General features: G+C 49.7%; 1 protein-coding gene across 5 annotated transcripts in view; it reads left to right on the top strand.

Annotated features, from left to right (window-relative positions):
* LOC144486551 (large neutral amino acids transporter small subunit 3-like) overlaps positions 1-20,663 on the top strand; it is a 90,082-nt gene that overhangs the window by 20,835 nt on the left and 48,584 nt on the right. For all 5 annotated transcript variants that reach the window (XM_078204606.1, XM_078204601.1, XM_078204604.1 and 2 more), the window contains 2 exons: positions 5,745-5,800; positions 19,511-19,587. In XM_078204606.1, coding sequence (XP_078060732.1) covers positions 5,745-5,800; positions 19,511-19,587 — 133 coding nt within the window. The remainder of the gene's footprint in view (positions 1-5,744; positions 5,801-19,510; positions 19,588-20,663) is intronic.

The raw sequence follows: 20,663 nt of genomic DNA, 5'->3' as shown, positions 1-20,663 counted from the left end.
GGCCATGCTAAATTGCCCCTTAGTGTCCAAAGATGTGTAGGTTAGGGGGATTGGCCATGCTAAATTGTCCCTTAGTGTCCAAAGATGTGTAGGTTAGGGGGATTGGCCATGCTAAATTACCCCTTAGTGTCCAAAGATGTGTAGGTTAGGTGGATTGGCCATGCTACATTGTCCCTTAGTGTCCAAAGATGTGTAGGTTAGGTGGATTGGCCATGCTAAATTGTCCCTTAGTGTCCAAAGATGAGTAGGTTAGATGGATTGGCCATGCTAAATTGCCCCTTAGTGTCCAAAGATGTGTAGGTTAGGGGGATTGGCCATGCTAAATTGTCCCTTAGTGTCCAAACATGTGCCGGTTAGGTGGATTGGCCATGCTAAATTGGCCCTTAGTGTCCAAAGATGTGTAGGTTAGGTGGATTGGCTATGCTAAATTGTCCCTTAGTGTCCAAAGATGTGTAGGTTAGGTGGATTGGCCATGCTAAATTGCCCCTTAGTGTCCAAAGATGTGTAGGTTAGGTGGATTGGCCATGCTAAATTGTCCCTTAGTGTCCAAAGATGTGCTGGTTTGGTGGATTGGCCATGCTAAATTGCCCCTTAGTGTCCAAAGATATGTAGGTTAGGTGAATTGGCCATGCTAAATTGTCCCTTTGTGTCCAAAGATATGTAGGTTAGGGGGATTGGCCATGCTAAATTGTCCCTTCGTGTCCAAAGATATGTAGGTTAGGGGGATTGGCCATGCTAAGTTGCCTCTTAGTGTCCAAAGATATGCAGGTTAGGGGGATTGGCCATGCTAAATTGTCCCTTAGTGTCCAAAGATGTGCAGGTTAGGTGGATTGGCCATGCTAAATTGCCCCTTAGTGTCCAAAGATGTGCAGGTTAGATGGATTGGCCATGCTAAATTGCCCCTTAGTGTCCAAAGATGTGTAGGTTAGGTGGATTGGCCATGCTAAATTGCCCCTTCGTGTCCAAAGATGTGTAGGTTAGGGGGATTGGCCATGCTAAATTGTCCCTTAGTGTCCAAACATGTGCCGGTTAGGTGGATTGGCCATGCTAAATTGGCCCTTAGTGTCCAAAGATGTGTAGGTTAGGTGGATTGGCTATGCTAAATTGTCCCTTAGTGTCCAAAGATGTGTAGGTTAGGTGGATTGGCCATGCTAAATTGCCCCTTAGTGTCCAAAGATGTGTAGGTTAGGTGGATTGGCCATGCTAAATTGTCCCTTAGTGTCCAAAGATGTGCTGGTTTGGTGGATTGGCCATGCTAAATTGCCCCTTAGTGTCCAAAGATATGTAGGTTAGGTGAATTGGCCATGCTAAATTGTCCCTTTGTGTCCAAAGATATGTAGGTTAGGGGGATTGGCCATGCTAAATTGTCCCTTCGTGTCCAAAGATATGTAGGTTAGGGGGATTGGCCATGCTAAGTTGCCTCTTAGTGTCCAAAGATATGCAGGTTAGGGGGATTGGCCATGCTAAATTGTCCCTTAGTGTCCAAAGATGTGCAGGTTAGGTGGATTGGCCATGCTAAATTGCCCCTTAGTGTCCAAAGATGTGCAGGTTAGATGGATTGGCCATGCTAAATTGCCCCTTAGTGTCCAAAGATGTGTAGGTTAGGTGGATTGGCCATGCTAAATTGCCCCTTCGTGTCCAAAGATGTGTCGGTTAGGTGGATTGGCCATGCTAAATTGCCCCTTCATGTCAGGGGGACTGCTGGGTAAATATCTGGGGTTATGGAGATTGGGCTGAGTTGGGATTGGAGTCTGTACAGCTTCGATGGGCCGACTGGCCCCCTCTGCATTGTTGGGTTTCTATGGAAGTCATGATGTGGAGATGCCTGCGTTGGACTGGGGTAAGCACAGTAAGAAGTTTAACAACACCAGGTTAAAGTCCAACAGGTTTATTTGGTAGCAAATACCATAAGCTTTCAGAGCGCTGCTCCTTCGTCAGATGGAGTGGTCTCTGTTCTCAAACAGTGCACAGACACAGAGATCAAATTACAGAATACTGATTAGAATGCAAATCTCTACAGCCAGCCAGGTCTTAAATGTACAGACAATGTGGGTGGAGGGAGCATTCAACACAGGTTAAAGAGATGTGTATTGTCTCCAGACAGAACAGCTAGTGAAATTCTGCAAGCCAAGGAGGCAAGTTGTTGGGGTTACTGATAATGTGACATAAATCCAACATCCCGGTTTAGGCCGTCCTCATGTGTGCGGAACTTGGCTATCAGTTTCTGCTCAGCGACTCTGCGCTGTCGTGTGTCGTGAAGGCCGCCTTGGAGAACACTTACCCGAAGATCAGAGGCTGAATGCCCGTGACTGCTGAAGTGCTCCCCCACAGGAAGAGAACAGTCTTGCCTGGTGATTGTCGAGCGGTGTTCATTCATCCGTTGTCGTAGCGTCTGCATGGTTTCCCCAATGTACCATGCCTCGGGACATCCTTTCCTGCAGCGTATCAGGTAGACAACGTTGGCCGAGTTGCAAGAGTATGTACCGTGTACCTGGTAGATGGTGTTCTCACGTGAGATGATGGCATCCGTGTCGATGATCCGGCACGTCTTGCAGAGGTTGCTGTGGCAGGGTTGTGTGGTGTCGTGGTCACTGTTCTCCTGAAGGCTGGGTAGTTTGCTGCGGACAATGGTCTGTTTGAGGTTGTGCGGTTAGAACATAGAACATAGAACAGTACAGCACAGAACAGGCCCTTCGGCCCACGATGTTGTGCCGAGCTTTATCTGAAACCAAGATCAAGCTATCCCACTCCCTATCATCCTGGTGTGCTCCATGTGCCTATCCAATAACCGCTTAAATGTTTCTAAAGTGTCTGACTCCACTATCACTGCAGGCAGTCCATTCCACACCCCAACCACTCTCTGCGTAAAGAACCTACCTCTGATATCCGTCCTGTATCTCCCACCACGAACCCTATAGTTATGCCCCCTTGTAATAGCTCCATCCACCCGAGGAAATAGTCTTTGAACGTTCACTCTATCTATCCCCTTCATCATTTTATACACCTCTATTAAGTCTCCCCTCAGCCTCCTCCGCTCCAGAGAGAACAGCCCTAGCTCCCTCAACCTTTCCTCATATGACCTACCCTCCAAACCAGGCAGCATCCTGGTAAATCTCCTCTGCACTCCTTCCAGCGCTTCCACATCCTTCCTATAGTGAGGTGACCAGAACTGCACACAATATTCCAAATGTGGTCTCACCAAGGTCCTGTACAGTTGCAGCATAACCCCACGGCTCTTAAACTCCAACCCCCTGTTAATAAAAGCTAACACACTATAGGCCTTCTTCACAGCTCTATCCACTTGAGTGGCAACCTTTAGAGATCTGTGGATATGGACCCCAAGATCTCTCTGTTCCTCCACAGTCTTCAGAACCCTACCTTTGACCCTGTAATCCACATTTAAATTTGTCCTACCAAAATGAATCACCTCACATTTATCAGGGTTAAACTCCATTTGCCATTTTTCAGCCCAGCTTTGCATCCTATCTATGTCTCTTTGCAGCCTACAACAGCCCTCCACCTCATCCACTACTCCACCAATCTTGGTGTCATCAGCAAATTTACTGATCTACCCTTCAGCCCCCTCCTCAAGTCATTAATAAAAATCACAAAGAGCAGAGGACCAAGCACTGATCCCTGCGGCACACCGCTAGCAACCTGCCTCCAATCCGAAAATTTTCCATCGACCACCACCCTCTGTCTTCGGTCAGACAGCCAGTTACCTATCCAATCGGCCAACTTTCCCTCTATCCCACACCTCCTCACTTTCATCATAAGCCGACCATGGGGGACCTTATCAAACGCCTTACTAAAATCCATGTATATGACATCAACTGCCCTACCTTCATCAACACACTTAGTTACCTCCTCAAAAAATTCTATCAAATTTGTGAGGCACGACTTGCCCTTCACGAATCCGTGCTGACTATCTCGGATTAATCCGCATCTTTCTAAATGGTTGTAAATCCCATCATGGTTGTTTGAAGGCAAGAAGTGGGGGTGTGGGGATGGCCTTGGCGAGATGTTCGTCTTCATCAATGACATGTTGAAGGCTCCGGAGGAGATGCCGTAGCTTCTCTGCTCCGGGGAAGTACTGGACGACGAAGGGTACTCTGTCCACTGTGTCCTGTGTTTGTCTTCTGAGGAGGTCGGTGCGGTTTTTCGCTGTGGCGGGTTGGAACTGTTGATCGATGAGTCGAGCGCCATATCCTGTTCTCATGAGGGCATCTTTCAGCGTCTGGAGGTGTCTGTTGCGATCCTCCTCATCCGAGCAGATCCTGTGTATTCGGAGGGCTTGTCCGTAGGGGATGGCTTCTTTTACGTGTTTAGGGTGGAAGCTGGAGAAGTGGAGCATCGTGAGGTTATCCGTGGGCTTGCGGTACAGTGAGGTGCTGAGGTGACCGTCCTTAATGGAGACGCGTGTGTCCAAGAATGCAACCGATTCCGGAGAGTAGTCCATGGTGAGTCTGGGATGGAACTTGTTGATGTCATCATAGAGTTGTTTCAGTGATTGTTCACCATGAGTCCAAAGGAAGAAAATGTCATCGATGTATCTAGTGTATAGCATCGGTTGAAGGTCCTGTGCGGTGAAGAAGACTTGTTCGAACCTGTGCATGAAGATGTTGGCATATTGAGGTGCGAATTTGGTCCCCATGGCTGTTCCGTGTGTCTGGATGAAGAACTGGTTGTTGAAGGTGAAGATATTGTGATCCAGGATGAAGCGGATGAGATGTAAAATTGCATCTGGAAACTGGCAGTTGTTGGCGCTGAGTACTGAGGCCGTTGCAGCAATGCCATCGTCGTGGGGGATGCTGGTGTAGAGTGCCGAGACATCCATTGTGACGAGGAGTGCACTGTTTGAGAACAGAGACCACTCCATCTGATGAAGGGGCAGCGCTCCGAAAGCTAATGGTATTTGCTACCAAATAAACCTGTTGGACTTTAACCTGGTGTTGTTAAACTTCTTACTGTTTCTATGGAGGGACAGGGTCTCAGGACAGGATGAGGGAACAGCTCGAGAGAGCTGAGAAACTTCGGAAATCTCAGCCTCCACAGAGGCTCAGATACTGAGACTTTTGATTTGATTTATTATTGTCACTTGTATTGTTTCTTGCGCGCTATACAGACAAAGCATACTGTTCATAGAGAAGGAACTGAGAGGGTGCAGAATGTAATGTTACAGTCATAGCTAGGGTGTAGAGAAAGATCAACTTAATATAAGGTAGGTCAATTCAAAAGTCTGACAGCAGCAGGGAAGAAGCTGTTCTTGAGTCGGTTGGTACGTGACCTCAGACTTTTGTATCTTTTTTCCCGACGGAAGAAGGTGGAAGAGAGAATGTCCGGGGTGCGTGGGGTCCTTGATTATGCTGGCTGCTTTTCCCGAGGCAGCGGAAAGTGTAGACAGAGTCAATGGATGGGAGGCTGGTTTGCGTGATGGATTGGGCTACATTCACAACCCTTTGTAGCTTTTTGCGGTCTTGGGCAGAGCAGGAGCCCAGACCAAGCTGTGATACAACCAGAAAGAATGCTTTCTATGGGGCATCTGTAAACATTGGTGAGAGTCGTAGCTGACGTGCCAAATTTCCTTAGCCTCCTGAGAAAGTAGAGGCGTTAGTGACCTTTCTTAACTATAGTGTCAGCGTGAGTGGACCACGGGAGGGACAATTCATGATGCATTTTTCTCCGGACTGTAAAACAGTAATGATTCTCCCTCTCTCTCTCTCTCCCACCCTCTTCCAATACAGTGCCAGCTTTGCCATCTCTTGTGCCATGATTGCAACAGCAGCCTACAATCCACCAAGTAAGTGCCCATTTTTCCAACATTCTGGGGGAAATGTAGGGGGAGCTTTACTCTGTATCGAACCCTGTGCTGTACCTGGCCTGGGAGTGTTTGATGGGGGACAGTGTCGAGGGAGCTTTACTCTGCATCTAACCCCGTGCTGGACCTGTCCTGGGAATGTTTGATGGGGACAGTGGAGAGGGAACTTTACTCTGCAGCCAACCCTGTGCTGTACCTGTCCTGGGAGTGTTTGATGGGGACAGTGTAGAGGGAGCTTTACTCTGTATCTAACCCCGTGCTGTACCTGTCCTGGGAGTGTTTGATGGGGACAGTGTAGAGGGAGCTTTACTCTGTATTTAACCCCGTGCTGTACCTGTCCTGGGAGTGTTCGATGGGGACAGTGTAGAGGGGGCTTTACTCTGTATCTAACCCCGTGCTGTACCTGTCCTGGGAGTGTTCGATGGGGACAGTGTAGAGGGGGCTTTACTCTGTATCTAACCCCGTGCTGTACCTGTCCTGGGAGTGTTCGATGGGGACAGTGTAGAGGGGGCTTTACTCTGTATCTAACCCCGTGCTGTACCTGTCATGTTCATGTTTGATGGGGACAGTGTAGAGGGAGCTTTACTCTGTGTCTAACCCCGTGCTGTACCTGTCCTGGGAGTGTTTACTTTGTACGTTCTACTTTGGTTTGTCCTTCCAAAGTGCAATACCTCACACTTGTCTGCATTAAACTCCATCTGCCATTTTTCAGCCCATTTTTCTAGCTGGTCCAAATCCCTCTGCAAGCTTTGAAAACCTTCCTCACTGTCCACTACACCTCCAATCTTTGTATCATCGGCAAACTTGCTGATCCAATTTACCACATTATCATCCAGATCATTGATATAGATGACAAACAGCAATGGGCCCAACATCGATCCCTGCGGCACACCACTAGTCACAGGCCTCCACTCAGAGAAGCAATCCTCCATTACCACTCTCTGGCTTCTTCCATTGAAAGAGTTTTAACAACACCAGGTTAAAGTCCAACAGGTTTATTTGGTAGCCAATGCCATTCGCTTTCGGAGCGCTGCTCCTTCGTCAGATGGAGTGGAAATCTGCTCTCAAACAGGGCACAGAGACACAAAATCAAGTTACAGAATACTGATTAGAATGCAAATCTCTACAGCCAGCCAGGTCTTAAAGATACAGACAATGTGAGTGGAGAGAGCATTAAGCATTCTCCAAGGCAGCCTTCACGACACACGACAGCGCAGAGTCGCTGAGCAGAAACTGATAGCCAAGTTCCGTACACATGAGGACGGCCTAAACCGGGATGTTGGGTTCATGTCACACTTTCAGTAACCCCCAGAACTTGCCTCCTGGACTTGCAGAACCTCACTGGCTGTCCTGTCTGGAGACATTACACATCTCTTTAACCTGTGCCTAATGCTCCCTCCACTCACATTGTCTGTATCTTTAAGACCTGGTTGGCTGTAGAGATTCACATTATAATCAGTATTCTGTAACTTGATTTTGTGTCTCTGTGCCCTGTTTGAGAGCAGATTTCCACTCCATCTGACGAAGGGGCAGCGCTCCGAAAGCTAATGGTATTTGCTACCAAATAAACCTGTTGGACTTTAACCTGGTGTTGTTAAAACTCTTACTGTGTTCACCCCAGTCCAACGCCGACATCTCCACATCATGACGTTCTTCCATTGAACCAATGTCTTATCCAATTTACTACCTCTCCATGTATACCTAGTGACTGAACCTTCCTAACTAACCTCCCATGCGGGACCTTGTCAAAGGCCTTACTGAAGTCCATGTAGACAACATCCACCGCCTTCCCTTCATCCACTTTCCTGGTAACCTCCTCGAAAAACTCTAATAGATTGGTTAAACATGACCTACCACGCACAAAGCCATGTTGACTCTCCCAAATAAGTCCCTGTCTATCCAAATATTTGTAGATCCTATCTCTTGGTACTCCTTCCAATAATTTACCTACTACTGACGTCAAACTTACCGGCCTATAATTTCCCGCATTACTTTTTGAGCCTTTTTTAAACAACATGAGCTATCCTCCAATCATCCGGCACCTCACCCGTGGATAACAACATTTTAAATATATCTGCCAGGTCCCCTGCAATTTCAACACTCGTCTCTTTCAAGGTCCGAGGGAATACCCTGGGGATTTATCTACTCTGATTTGCCTCAAGACAGCGAGCACCTCCTCCCCTTTAATCTGTATAGGTTCCATGACCTCCCTACTTGTTTGCCTTATTTCCATAGACTCCATGCCAGTTTCCTTAGTAAATACGGATGCAAAAAAACCCATTTAATATCTCCCCCATTTCTTTTGGTTCCGTACATAGCCGACCACTCTGATCTTCAAGAGGACCAATTTTATCCCTTACTATCCTTTTGCTCTTAATATACCTGTAGAAGCTCTTAGGATTATCCTTCAGCTTGTCTGCCAAAGCAACCTCATGTCTGCCTTTAGCCCTCCTGATTTCTTTCTTAAGTAGTTTCTTGCACTTTTTATATTCCTCAAGCATTTTATTTGCTCCCTGTTGCCTTTACATGTCATACATCTCTCTCTTCTTCTTTATCAGAGTTCCAATATCCCTCGAGAACCAAGCTTCCTTATTCTTATTCACTTTGCCTTTAATCCTGACAGGAACATACAAACTCTGCACTCACAACATTTCTCCTTTGAAGGCCTCCCACTTACCAATCACATCCTTGCCAGAGAACAGCCTGTCCCAATCCACACTTTTTAGATCCTTTCTCATCTCTTCAAATTTGGCCTTTCTCCAGTTTAGAACCTCAACACGAGAACCAGATCTATATCCCTGATCAAGTTGAAACTAATGACGTTATGATCACTGGAACCAAAGTGTTCCCCGACACACACTTCCATCACTTGTCCTAACTCGTTTCCTAATAGGAGATCTAATATCGCATCCTCTCTAGTTGGCACCTCTATATATTGATTTAGAAAATTTTCCTGAACACATTTTACAAACTCTAACCCGTCGAGACCTTTAGCAGCATGGGAGTCCCAATCTATATGTGGAAAATTAGAATCCCCGACGATCACAACTTTATGTTTCCTGCAGATAATGCTTTACTTTGTATCTAACCCCGTGCTGGATCTGTCCTGGGAGTGTTTAATGGGGGACAGTGTAGAGGGAGCTTTACTCTGTATCTAACCCCTTGCTGTACCTGTCCTGGGAGTGTTTGATGGGGGACAGTGTAGAGGGAGCTTTACTCTGTATCTAACCCCGTGCTGTACCTGTCCTGGGAGTGTTTGATGGGGACAGTGTAGAGGGAGCTTTACTCTGTATCTAACCACGTGCTGGATCTGTCCTGGGAGTGTTTGATGGGGACAGTGTAGAGGGAGCTTTACTCTGTATCTAACCCCGTGCTGTACCTGTCCTGGGAGTGTTTGATGGGGACAGTGTCGAGGGAGCTTTACTGTGTTTCTAACCCAGTGCTGTACCTGTCCTGGGAGTGTTTGATGGGGACAGTGTAAAGGGAGCTTTACCCTGTATCTAACCCCGTGCTGTACCTGTCCTGGGACCGTTTGATGGGGCCGGTGTAGAGGGAGCTTTACTCTGTATCTAACCCCGTGCTGTACCTGTCCTGGGAGTGTTTGATGGGGGACAATGTAAAGGGAGCTTTAATCTATATCTCACCCTGTGCTGTACCTGTCCTGGGAGTGTTTGATGGGGACAGCGTAGAGGGAGCTTTACTCTGTATCTAACCCCGTGCTGTACCTGTCCTGGGAGTGTTTGATGGGGACAGTGTAGAGGGAGATTTACTCTGTATCTAACCCCGTGCTGTACCTGTCCTGGGAGTGTTTGATGGGGACAGTGTAGAGGGAGCTTTACTCTGTATCTAACCCCGTGCTGTACCTGTCCTGGGAGTGTTTGATGGGGACAGTGTCGAGGGAGATTTACTCTGTATCTAACCCCGTGCTGTACCTGTCCTGGGAGTGTTTGATGGGGACAGTGTAGAGGGAGCTTTACTCTGTATCTAACCCCGTGCTGTACCTGTCCTGGGAGTGTTTGATGGGGACAGTGTAGAGGGAGCTTTACTCTGTATCTAACCCCGTGCTGTACCTGTCCTGGGAGTGTTTGATGGGGACAGTGTAGAGGGAGCTTTACTCTGTATCTAACCCCGTGCTGTACCTGTCCTGGGAGTGTTTGATGGGGACAGTGTGGAGGGAGTGCGGTTCCGGACGGGGAGGAATTTGTAAAATGCATACTGGAATGTTCTTTGGAACAGTATGTAGATAGCCCGACTTGAGAGGGGGCTATACTGGACCCAGTTCTGGGAAATACAAAGAACAAAGAACAGTACAGCACAGGAAACAGGCCCTTCAGCCCTCCAAGCCTGTGCTGCTCCTTGGTCCAACTAGACCAATCGTTTGTGTCCCTCCATTCCCAGGCTGCTCATGTGAGCCCGGTCAGGTCGTCAAAGTTTCGGCAGGGGAACATGTGGCAAATAGTGACCACAACTCTGTTAACTTTAGGATAGTAATGGACAAGGATGGGTGCTGTCCTATGGGCAGGGTGCTAAATTGGGGGAAGGCTAACTTATAGCCGGTTTAGGCAGGAATTGGTGGATATTGATTGGGAGAGGATGTTCGAGGGTAAGTCCACGTCTGGCATGTGGGAGTCTTTTAAGGAACAATTGATAAGGCTGCAGGATAGGCATGTGCCTGTAAAAAGGAAAGATAGGATTCGAGGGCCGTGGATAACCAGGGAAATTGAGGACCTGATTAAAATGAAAAGGGAGGCGTACGTTAAGTCCAGGCAACAGAAAACAGATGGAGCTCTGGAGGAATACAGAGAGAGTAGGAAAGAACTCAAACGGGGAGTTAGAAGGGCAAAAAGAGGTCACGAGATGTTCTTGGCAGACAGGATTAAGGAGAATCCTAAGGCATTCTATTCATACGTTAGGAACAAAAGAGTTGTCAGGGACAAAATCGGACCTCTCAGGAACAAAGGAGGGGAATTATGCTTAGAACCCAAGGGAATAGGGGAGATCCTAAATGAATACTTTGCATCGGTATTCACGAAGGAGAGGGACATGTTAACCGGGAGTGTCTGGGGGCATTCTGGCCAAGTTTGCCGATGATACAAAGATAGGTGGAGGGGCAGGTAGTATTGAGGAGGTGGGGAGGCTGCAGAAAGATTTAGACAGTTTAGGACAGTGGTCCAAGAAGTGGCTGATGAAATTCAACGTGGGCAAGTGCGAGGTCTTGCACTTTGGAAAAAAGAATAGAGGCATGGACTATTTTCTAAATGGTGACAAAATTCATAATGCTAAAGTGCAAAGGGACTTGGGAGTCCTAGTCCAGGATTCTCTAAAGGTAAACTTGCAGGTTGAGTCCGTAATTAAGAAAGCAAATGTAATGTTGTCATTTATCTCAAGAGGCTTGGAATACAAAAGCAGGGATGTACTTCTGAGGCTTTATAAAGCACTGGTTAGGCCCCATTTGGAGTACTGTGAGCAATTTTGTGACCCACACCTCAGGAAGGACATACTGGCACTGGAGCGGGTCCAGCGGAGATTCACACGGATGATCCCGGGAATGGTAGGCCTGACATACGATGAACGTCTGAGGATCGTGGGATTATATTCATTGGAGTTTAGGAGGTTGAGGGGAGATCTGATAGAAACTTACAAGATAATGAACGGCTTAGATAGGATGGACGTAGGGAAGTTGTTTCCATTAGCAGGGGAGACTAGGACGCCGGGGCACAGCCTTAGAATAAAAGGGAGTCACTTTAGAACAGAGATGAGGAGAAATTTCTTCAGCCAGAGGGTGGTAGGTCTGTGGAATTCATTGCCACAGAGGGCTGTGGAGGCTGAGACGTTGAGCGTCTTCAAGACAGAAATTGATAAATTCTTGATTTCTCGAGGAATTAAGGGCTATGGGGAGAGAGCGGGTAAATGGAGTTGAAATCAACCATGATTGAATGGTGGAGTGGACTCGATGGGCCGAATGGCCTTACTTCCGCTCCTATGTCTTATGGTCTCAGAGGGAGGTGTTGACCCATTAGAGAAAATCTCCATTACAAGGGAGGAAGTGTTAGGTTTTTTAGGGAACATTAAAACTGACAAAGCCCCAGGGCCTGATGGCATCTATCCAAGACTGCTCAGGGAGACGAGAGATGAAATTGCTGGGCCTCTGATGGAAATCTTTGTCGCTTCTTTGAACACAGGTGAGGTCCCTGAGGATTGGAGGATAGCGAATGTGGTCCCGTTGTTTAAGAAGGGTAGCAGGGATAACCCAGGAAATTATAGGCTGGTGAGATTGACGTCCGTGGTAGGGAAGTTGTTGGAGAGGATTCTTAGAGACAGGATGTATGCGCATTTAGAACGGAACAATCTCATTAGTGACAGACAGCATGGTTTTGTAAGAGGGAGGTCGTGCCTTACAAATTTGGTGGAGTTTTTTGAAGAAGTGACAAAAACGGCTGACGAAGAAAGGGCCGTGGATATCGTCTATATGGATTTCAGTAAGGCATTTGACAAAGTCCCACATGGCAGGTTGGTTAAGAAGGTTAAGGCTCATGGGATACAAGGAGAAGTGGCTAGATGGGTGGAGAACTGGCTTGGCCATAGGAGACAGAGGGTAGTGGTCGAAGGGTCTTTTTCCAGCTGGAGGTCTGTGACCAGTGGTGTTCCGCAGGGCTCTGTACTGGGACCTCTGCTATTTGTGATATATATAAATGATTTGGAAGAAGGTGTAACTGGTGTTATCAGCAAGTTTGCAGATGACATGAAGATGGCTGGACTTGCGGATAGCGATGAGCATTGTCGGGCAATACAGCAGGATATAGATAGGCTGGAAAATTGGGCGGAGAAATGGCAGATGGAATTTAATCCGGATAAATGCGAAGTGATGTATTTTGGAAGAACTAATGTCGGGAGGAGTTATACAATAAATGGCAGAGTCATCAGGAGTATAGAAACACAGAGGGACCTGGGTGTGCAAGTCCACAAATCCTTGAAGGTCGCAACACAGGTGGAGAAGGTGGTGAAGAAGGCATATGGTATGCTTGCCTTTATAGGACGGGGTATAGAGTATAAAAGCTGGAGTCTGATGATGCAGCTGTATAGAACGCTGGTTAGGCCACATTTGGAGTACTGCGTCCAGTTCTGGTCGCCGCACTACCAGAAGGACGTGGAGGTGTTAGAGAGAGTGCAGAGAAGGTTTACCAGGATGTTGCCTGGTATGGAGGGTCTTAGCTATGAGGAGAGATTGGGTAAACTGGGGTTGTTCTCCCGGGAAAGACGGAGAATGAGGGGAGGCCTAATAGAGGTGTACAAGATTATGAAGGGTACAGATAGGGTGAACGGTGGGAAGCTTTTTCCCAGATCGGAGGTGACGATCATGAGGGGTCACGGGCTCAAGGTGAGAGGGGCGAAGTATAACTCAGATATTAGAGGGATGTTTTTTACACAGAGGGTGGTGGGGGCCTGGAATGCGCTGCCAAGTAGGGTGGTGGAGGCAGGCACGCTGACATCGTTTAAGACTTACCTGGATAGTCACAAGAGCAGTCTGGGAATGGAGGGATACAAATGATTGGTCTAGTTGGACCAAGGAGCGGCACAGGCTTGGAGGGCCGAAGGGCCTGTTTCCTGTGCTGTACTGTTCTTTGTTCTTTGTTCTTTGAGCTTTACTCTGTATCTCACCCCGTGCTGTACCTGTCCTGGGAGTGTTTGATGGGGGGGAGAGTGTCGAAGGAGCTTTACTCTGTATCTAACCCCGTGCTGTACCTGTCCTGGGAGTGTTTGATGGGGGACAGTGTTGAGGGAGCTTTACTCTGTATCTAACCCCGTGCTGTCCCTGTCCTGGGAGTGTTTGATGGGGACAGTGTAGAGGGAGCTTTACTCTGTATCTAACCCCGTGCTGTACCTGTCCTGGGAGTGTTTGATGGGGGACAGTGTAGAAGGAGCTTTACTCTGTATCTAACCCCGTGCTGTCCCTGTCCTGGGAGTGTTTGATGGGGACAGTGTAGAGGGGGCTTTACTCTATATCTAACCCCGTGCTGTACCTGTCCTGAGAGTGTTTGATGGGGACAGTGTCGAGGGAGCTTTACTCTATATCTAACCCCGTGCTGTACCTGTCCTGGGAGTGTTTGATGGGGGACAGTGTAGACGGAGCTTTACTCTGTATCTAACCCCGTGCTGTCCCTGTCCTGGGAGTGTTTGATGGGGGACAGTGTAGAGGGAGCTTTACTCTGTATCTAACCCCGTGCTGTCCCTGTCCTGGGAGTGTTTGATGGGGACAGTGTTGAGGGAGCTTTACTCTGTATCTAACCCCGTGCTGTACCTGTCCTGGGAGTGTTTGATGGGGGACAGTGTAGAGGGAGCTTTACTCTGTATCTAACCCCGTGCTGTCCCTGTCCTGGGAGGGTTTGATGGGGACAGTGTAGAGGGAGCTTTACTCTGTATCTAACCCCGTGCTGTACCTGTCCTGGGAGTGTTTGATGGGGACAGTGTAGAGGGAGCTTTACTCTGTATCTAACCCCGTGCTGTACCTGTCCTGGGAGTGTCTGATGGGGGACTGTGTAGAGGGAGCTTTACTCTGTATCTAACCCCGTGCTGTACCTGTCCTGGGAGTGTCTGATGGGGGACTGTGTAGAGGGAGCTTTACTCTATATCTAACCCCGTGCTGTACCTGTCCTGGGAGTGTTTGATGGGGACAGTGTAGAGGGAGCTTTACTCTGTATCTAACCCTGTGGTGAACCATCGTTGGTTCACCACTGGGGTTGTTATTGTGTTACTGTTGGGCTAGGGTGTTGTTGTTATGGGGGTTGTACTATGTTGTTGGGATAGGGTGTTTACCTGTCCTAAGTGTTATCATGGCACACTCCAGTGGGGTCCCACCTCCGGTGGCAGGGTATAAGACCCCCTGCTCCGGCAGGACCCCTTCAGTCTGAACGGGTGAATTTGTGTTAGTAGTTTCATTGTTAATGTATTAAAGCCTTCAGTACTAAAGCCTTGTTTCCGGGTGCTCATTGAGGTGCATCAATTTAATACATTAACTGAGAATATGGAGCAGATCCTAAAACCGGATCGTCTGACACTGGACCCACGTGCGGTCGGTGCAGCTAACACATTCGACCATTGGTGGAAGTGCTTCGAGGACTACCTGGCAGCCTCGGTAGCTATCACTACAGACAGTGATAGACTCCAGGTCCTCCACGCAAGGGTAAGCGACACGATTTACCTAGCCATTCGTGCACCTTCCACTTACCAGGGTGCCGTCGAGCTCCTAAAGAATAGGTACATTACGCCACCCAACGAGATTCACGCTCGTTATCTCCTCGCTACACGACGTCGGCAGTCGGGCGAGACCATAGAAGACTACGCCAATGAACTCCTGCAGCTTGCCAGGGGTTGTGACTGTAAGGACGTCTCCGCCGAGCAGTATATGCACGACCTCGCCCGAGACGCGTTCGTAGCAGGGGTAGGGTCCTCGTACATCAGTCTTAAATTACTAGAAAAGGGGAAACTCAACTTGACCCAGGCAATGGGGATGGCCGTGAGGTTGGAGGCGGCGTCGAAGAGCTTGGCGCTGTACCCCGAGGACCACGTGCAGTCAACGTGGTTGGAGCAAGCTCTGCTCCCTCCTCGCCCCGCGAACCCGCGCTCCCAGATCGATTCGACGACGGTGGCAGCTCCAGGGGGCCAGCGATGCTATTTTTGCGGTGGGGCCAAGCATCCACGGCAGCAGTGTCCGGCAAGAACGGCAATCTGCAGCCAGTGCGGTAAAAAAGGCCACTACAGCAAAGTCTGCAGGTCCAAACCTAAAAACGGCAGTGCAGCTTGTAACCCTCCAGAACGGAGACCATCTCCTTCGGCGCTGCAGTACCCACGAGGTCCGACCACGTGCGACCTCAGGACGGCGCCATCGTGGCAAACAGAGGAGGAGGAAGACCACCAGGAGTCGCTGCGCTTGGCGCCCTCGCCCATGTGCGATTCATGGGGGCGGCCATCATGGTCCACGACGACTAGGAGCGACCAGCAGGGGTCCTCAGCATCCACATCGGCAGCATGCAGTGACGCCCAGGGGCCAACGGTGGCGTCGATCTCTCTGGATCAGACCAGGCATTTCAGACTGGAACATTCTATGATGGAGGTAAAGGTTAGTGGCAGAACTGTAAATTGTCTGTTTGACAGTGGGAGCACCGAAAGTTTCATACACCCTGAAACTGCTAAAAGGTGTGGACTCCGGGTTCTCCCTGCCAAGCAGACCATTTCCATGGCATCACAGTCCCGGTCTGTACCGATCCAAGGACGATGTATGGTAACTCTTGAGGTACAGGGCACAGTCTACGAGCAATACAGGCTCCTTGTGTTACCTCACCTTTGCGCGCCAATTCTCCTCGGACTAAATTTTATGGTCCACATGAAGAGTGTGATCCTACAGTACGGTGGGCCACTCCCTTCACTGGCCGTAGGGAACCAGCCGCATCCTCCAAATTGCCCAAAACGCCCCGCGTGCAATCTATCCACCCTGAAGATCACGACACCATCCCTTTTTAAAAATCTGGTACCTGGCTGCAAGCCCATCGCTACTAAAAGTAGGCGTTACAGCGCTGAGGACCGGATCTTTATTAGATCTGAGGTTCAGCGGCTCCTCAAGGAAGGGATCATACAGGCCAGTGCTAGTCCGTGGAGAGCGCAGGTCGTGGTAGTCAAAAGCGGGAACAAACCTCGGATGGTCATCGACTACAGTCAGACCATTAATAGATACACGCAGCTGGATGCGTATCCTCTCCCGCGCATTTCTGATATGGTCAATCAGATTGCGCAGTACCGAGTGTTTTCTACCATAGACCTTAAGTCCGCCTACCATCAACTCCCCATCCGCCCAGAGGACCGACAATATACGGCCTTTGAGGCGGATGGTCGTCTATACCAATTCCTCAGGGTTCCATTTGGTGTCACCAATGGGGTCTCGGTCTTCCAGCGTGCTATGGACCGAATGGTGGACCAGAACGGGTTGCGGGCTACCTTCCCGTACCTGGATAACGTCACCATCTGCGGCCATGACCAGCAGGACCATGACACGAATCTCCAACACTTTCTGCGCACTGCATCTCGCCTGAATCTGACCTATAACAGGGAGAAGTGCGTATTCCGTACGCGTAAGTTAGCCATCCTCGGATACGTGGTGGAAAACGGGGTCATTGGCCCTGATCCAGACCGTATGCGACCACTCACTGAACTTCCCTTGCACGCTAGCACGAAAGCACTCAGGAGATGCCTCGGGTTCTTTTCGTACTATGCACAGTGGGTCCCCAACTATGCGGACAAAGCTCGTCCGCTCATTAAGTCCACGACCTTCCCACTTACGCCGGAGGCCCAATTGGCCTTCAAGGTTTTGAAAAGCGACATTTCGAAAGCCACGATGCACGCGGTGGATGAATCCATCCCCTTCCAGGTGGAGAGTGATGCATTTGATTTCGCCCTAGCCGCCACACTAAACCAGGCAGGCAGGCCCGTCGCGTTTTTTTCCCGCACCCTTCAAGGCCCCGAAATTCGGCACTCAGCGGTGGAGAAGGAGGCTCAGGCCATTGTGGAGGCAGTCAGACACTGGCGCCATTACCTGGCAGGTAAGCGGTTCACCCTGATCACGGATCAACGATCCGTGGCGTTTATGTTTAGTAACACGCAGAGGGGCAAGATCAAGAACGATAAGATCTTGCGGTGGAGAATTGAGCTCTCCACCTATAATTACGATATTATGTATCGTCCAGGGAAGCTCAATGAGCCCTCGGATGCCCTCTCGCGCGGAACATGCGCCATCATGCAGGAGGACCGCTTGAAGGCTCTCCACAATGATCTGTGTCATCCTGGAGTCACCAGACTCTACCACTTCATAAAAGCCCGCAACCTACCCTACTCGGTGGAGGAGGTCAGGTCAGTTACTAGAAGTTGTCGGATTTGCGCAGAATGCAAACCACACTTTTATCGACCAGACCGGGCACATTTGGTCAAGGCCACTCGCCCTTTTGAGAGGCTGAGTGTAGATTTTAAGGGCCCCCTTCCCTCAACGGATCGGAATGTCTATTTTCTTAACATAATAGACGAATTTTCCCGGTTTCCGTTTGTTTTCCCCTGTGCGGACACGTCGACTGCCACCGTCATCAAGGCATTCAGTGAGCTTTTTACCCTGTTCGGGTACCCCTGCTATATTCATAGCGACAGGGGCTCGTCGTTCATGAGCAACGACTTGAGGCAATTCCTGCTCTCATTCGGGATTGCCTCTAGTAGAACCACGAGCTACAACCCTAGGGGTAACGGACAGGTGGAAAGGGAGAATGCTACAGTCTGGAAGGCTGTCCTACTGGCACTGAAATCCAAGGGCCTTCCAGTCTCCCGGTGGCAGGAGGTCCTTCCAAATGCGCTCCATTCTATCCGCTCCCTCCTGTGTACGGCAACCAATGCTACTCCCCACGAGAGGATGTTCTCATTCCCTCGGAAGTCGTCCTCGGGGACCTCATTGCCAGCCTGGTTGACGTACCCAGGACCCGTCCTTCTGCGGCGCCATGTGAGGGCTCACAAGTCCGACCCCTTGGTCGAACCGGTCCAACTCCTCCACGCCAACCCTCAGTATGCCTATGTGGCATATCCTGACGGGCGAGAGGACACTGTCTCCATTAGAGACCTGGCGCCCGCAGGGGACGTAGCAACTCCTGTCGCTCCTATTCCCCCAGTCACAGATCCACTACTCCTCATTACTTCCCCAGACGTGGCGCGGTCAGCACCGGGACCAGTGCATAACACTTTTACTCCCATGTACAGCTTGCCTGAGACTCGGAGATCGGCGCCACCATCATCACCACCACCACCACCACCAAACGTTCCAGGATCCCCTGCACCATCGCCTCATCAGGGCCGGCCGGCCCGGGAGTCTTTGAGGGGACAGCCAGATGTTGCTTTGAGAGAGCCACCGCAAGCACCTGCTCCGGTTTCGCAACCGGTGTTGAGAAGATCGCAGCGTCGGTGTGGTCCTCCAGACCGTCTGGAATTGTGAATCCTGTTATTTTTTTTTGTCATTGTCTGTTTTCATCCACCCCGCCACCTTTGGTTCCTAAAGGAGGGGTGAATGTGGTGAACCATCGTTGGTTCACCACTGGGGTTGTTATTGTGTTACTGTTGGGCTAGGGTGTTGTTGTTATGGGGGTTGTACTATGTTGTTGGGATAGGGTGTTTACCTGTCCTAAGTGTTATCATGGCACACTCCAGTGGGGTCCCACCTCCGGTGGCAGGGTATAAGACCCCCTGCTCCGGCAGGACCCCTTCAGTCTGAACGGGTGAATTTGTGTTAGTAGTTTCATTGTTAATGTATTAAAGCCTTCAGTACTAAAGCCTTGTTTCCGGGTGCTCATTGAGGTGCATCAAACCCCGTGCTGTACCTGTCCTGGGAGTGTTTGATGGGGACAGTGTAGAGGGAGCTTTACTCTGTATCTCACCCCGTGCTGTACCTGTCCTGAGAGTGTTTGATGGGGACAGTGTAGAGGGAGCTTTACTCTGTATCTAACCCCGTGCTGTACCTGTGCTGGGAGTGTTTGATGGGGACAGTGTAGAGGGAGCTTTACTCTGTATCTAACCCCGTGCTGTCCCTGTGCTGGGAGTGTTTGATGGGGACAGTGGGTATAAAGTGTGGGGGACTCTCTCGCAGGGTAATCTGATTCTCTGTCTCTCTTACAGCTCTGTCCGCTCTGATATTTCTCGCTCTGTCTCTCAATGGATTCGGAGGAATTTGCTTGACATTCTCCTCACTCACGGTGAGTGCCTCGTGACCACTTGCCCTGTCTTTGTCCGTCCACCTTCTCCTCCCCTCCCCCGCCGCCGCCCACCGCTCCTCCATCCAGCCCTGACCTTTCTTGTGCAAGCTTTCGCAACCAAAATCTCGTTAATTATTGGCCACAAGTTAGGCTTCCATTAACATTGCCATGAAGTTACTATGAAAATCGCCAAGTCGCCACACTCCGCCGCCTGTTCGGGTGACACTCAGGGACAATTTACCACGGCCAATGCACCCTAACCAGCACGTCTTTCAGACTGTGGGAGGAAACCCATGCAGACACGGGGAGAACGTGCAGACTGCACACAGACAGTGACCCAAGCCGGGAATCGAACCCGGGTCCCTGGCGCTGTGAGGCAGCAGCGCTAACCACTGTGCCACCGTGTCACCATTTAACTTTGAATGAGTCTGGTTCCTTCAGTTCCTGGATGTTTATCTGATCTGTCTCTCTCTCTCTCTCTCTCTGCTTCTCTGTGACATTCTCTCTCTCGCTCTGTCTCTCTCTCTCTGTGACCCTCTCTCTCTCTCTGTGACTCTCTCTCTGTGACTCTCCCTCTCTGTGACTCCCTCTCTCTCTCTGTGACTCTCTCTCTCTCCCCGTGACTCTCTCTCCCTGTGACTCTCTCTCTCTGTGACTCTCTCTCTCTGTGACTCTCTCTCTCTCTCTCTGTGACTCCCTCTCTCTCCCCGTGACTCTCTCGCCCTGTGACTCTCTCTCTGTGACTCTCTCTCTCTGTGACTCTCTCTCTCTCCGTGACTCTCTCTCTCTCTGTGACTCTCTCTCTCTGTGACTCTCTCTCTCTCTCTGTGACTCTCTCTCTCTCTGTGACTCTCTCTCTCTCTCTGTGACTCTCTCTCTCTCTCTGTGACTCTCTCTCTCCGTGACTCTCTCTCTCTCTCTCTGTGACTCTCTCTCTCTCTGTGACTCTCTCTCTCTCTGTGACTCTCTCTCTCTCTGTGACTCTCTCTCTCCGTGACTCTCTCTCTCTCTCACTCTCTGTGACTCTCTCTCTCTCTCTCTGGGACTCTCCCTCTCTCTGTGACTCTCTCTCTCTC

Source organism: Mustelus asterias, unplaced genomic scaffold (assembly GCF_964213995.1).
Source record: "Mustelus asterias unplaced genomic scaffold, sMusAst1.hap1.1 HAP1_SCAFFOLD_395, whole genome shotgun sequence".
Lineage (NCBI taxonomy): Eukaryota > Metazoa > Chordata > Chondrichthyes > Carcharhiniformes > Triakidae > Mustelus > Mustelus asterias.
The sequence above is the reverse complement of the archived record's forward strand: the minus strand, read 5'-3'. Positions and strand labels throughout refer to the sequence as shown.